The 1,691-nt window shown below is 62.9% G+C and overlaps 1 protein-coding gene across 1 annotated transcript in view; it reads left to right on the forward strand.

Moving 5' to 3' along the window:
• The window catches only part of LOC104461860 (collagen alpha-1(XVIII) chain-like), a gene marked incomplete at both ends in the record, with an annotated part of 7,978 nt that extends 6,572 nt beyond the window's left edge, over window positions 1-1,406 (forward strand). The window contains 8 exons of the mRNA XM_010073596.1: window positions 21-37; window positions 166-228; window positions 319-362; window positions 470-592; window positions 685-829; window positions 916-989; window positions 1,070-1,198; window positions 1,371-1,406. Coding sequence (XP_010071898.1) covers window positions 21-37; window positions 166-228; window positions 319-362; window positions 470-592; window positions 685-829; window positions 916-989; window positions 1,070-1,198; window positions 1,371-1,406 — 631 coding nt within the window. The remainder of the gene's footprint in view (window positions 1-20; window positions 38-165; window positions 229-318; window positions 363-469; window positions 593-684; window positions 830-915; window positions 990-1,069; window positions 1,199-1,370) is intronic.
• Window positions 1,407-1,691: the final 285 nt, after the last annotated feature.

Consider the following 1,691-nt stretch of genomic DNA (forward strand, 5'->3'; position numbering starts at 1 on the left):
AGTGACTCTGGCCATCCCAGGCTGCCAGGCTTCCCCGGTAAGGTGGTGTCCCAGCCTCCTCGGGGTGGTTCGGGGACCCCCGACAAGGCAGGGTTGGGGGCAGGGCTGTCAGAGCTGAGATGCTGCAGTGTTGAGATGGCATCTTGCTGCTGCTGCTCCCCACAGGTTTCCACCAGTTTCCAGGACAAAAGGGAGAGAAAGGTGATGCCGGAGCCCCGGGACCCCCAGGTGGGTAATCTGTCCCCGTGGGCAGGTGTGGGCAGAGGGTGGCTTGTGCCCCCGTGGCTCTCCTCTCCCCCTTCCTCTCCCTCTCCCCAGGTCACTTCCCCTATGACCTGAGTCACTTTGGTACCAGCCTGCGGGTAAGCCCTTTGCCCACCAGCTGTGGCTCTTGGGGTCGGCACCCGGCACAATTTGGGGTACCGGGATGTGCCCTGGCCACTCCCCCTAAGGCTGTGCCATCCCACAGGGTCACAAGGGGGATGCAGGTCCCAAGGGCGAGAAGGGTGAGCCAGGCAGCACCCCCCTCTACGGTCCCAGTGTCACCGGGCTGCCAGGGCCTCCAGGACCTCAGGGCTACCCCGGGCTGCCAGTGAGTACCCCGCAGTGCAAGGGGGAGGTATGGGGGTGGGCAGCAGCATCCCCAGATGCTTTGCTCCAGGGATGCCCTCTTGCACTGCCTAGGGTCCCAAGGGAGACAGTATCATTGGGCCACCGGGGCCTCCCGGACCTCAGGGCCCCCCTGGTATCGGATATGAGGGACGGCAGGGCCCCCCTGGCCCTCCTGGGCCCCCCGGACCACCCTCTTTCCCAGGTCCCCACAGACCAGGTGAGTACCTGTACTGCATCTGTCCCTGACATCCCTCCCTGTGCCCCACGCTGCAGCCCTCTCCATCTCACCCTTCTTCCTCACAGCTATCAGCATCCCTGGCCCTCCCGGACCACCGGGACCCCCTGGACCACCAGGCACCAGTGGGACATCCTTGGGGGTGAGTTGGGGCTCTTGGGGGGAGATTGCCTGTGGGCTGGCCGGCGGAGCCCTGAGCTACTCGCCGGGCTGTGCCCGCAGCTGCGTGCCCTGCCAACCTACCAAGCGATGCTGAGTGCCGCACATGAGCTGCCCGAGGGCAGCCTCGTCTTCCTGACCGACCGGCAAGAGCTCTACGTCCGCTTGCGTGGGGGCTTCCGACGGGTGCTGGTGAGTGGGGAGGACAGGAGGGTTGCACTGCCCGGCTCTGAAGGGATGCAGGTAGCATCGCCCTGGGGTTTCAGTGGCATCTTTTGGGATGTGCTTGAATGTCCCCTCCCCACCCTTGCACAAGGAAGAGAAGGAGGGGGTGGCTGGGACCTGATGTGTTGTGTACTTGCAGCTGGAGGAGCACACCCTGATTCCCAGCTCAGCTCTGGTGAGTCCCCTGTCTTCCATCCCCATCCATGCATCTGTATCCCCATCCTCATCCATCTCCATTCATACATCCTCATCCATCTCCATCCATAAATCCTCATGCATCCCCACCTCCATCCATCTCCATCCATGCATCCCCACCTCCATCCATCTCCATCCATCCATCCCTACCTCCATCCATCTCCATCCATCCATCCCTACCTCCATCCATCTCCATCCATCCATCCCCACCTCCATCCATCCATCCATACCTACCTCCATACATCTCCATCCATCCCTACCCACC

This window comes from Pterocles gutturalis, unplaced genomic scaffold (genome assembly GCF_000699245.1).
Source record: "Pterocles gutturalis isolate BGI_N339 unplaced genomic scaffold, ASM69924v1 scaffold26311, whole genome shotgun sequence".
In the NCBI taxonomy this organism is placed as follows: domain Eukaryota; kingdom Metazoa; phylum Chordata; class Aves; order Pterocliformes; family Pteroclidae; genus Pterocles; species Pterocles gutturalis.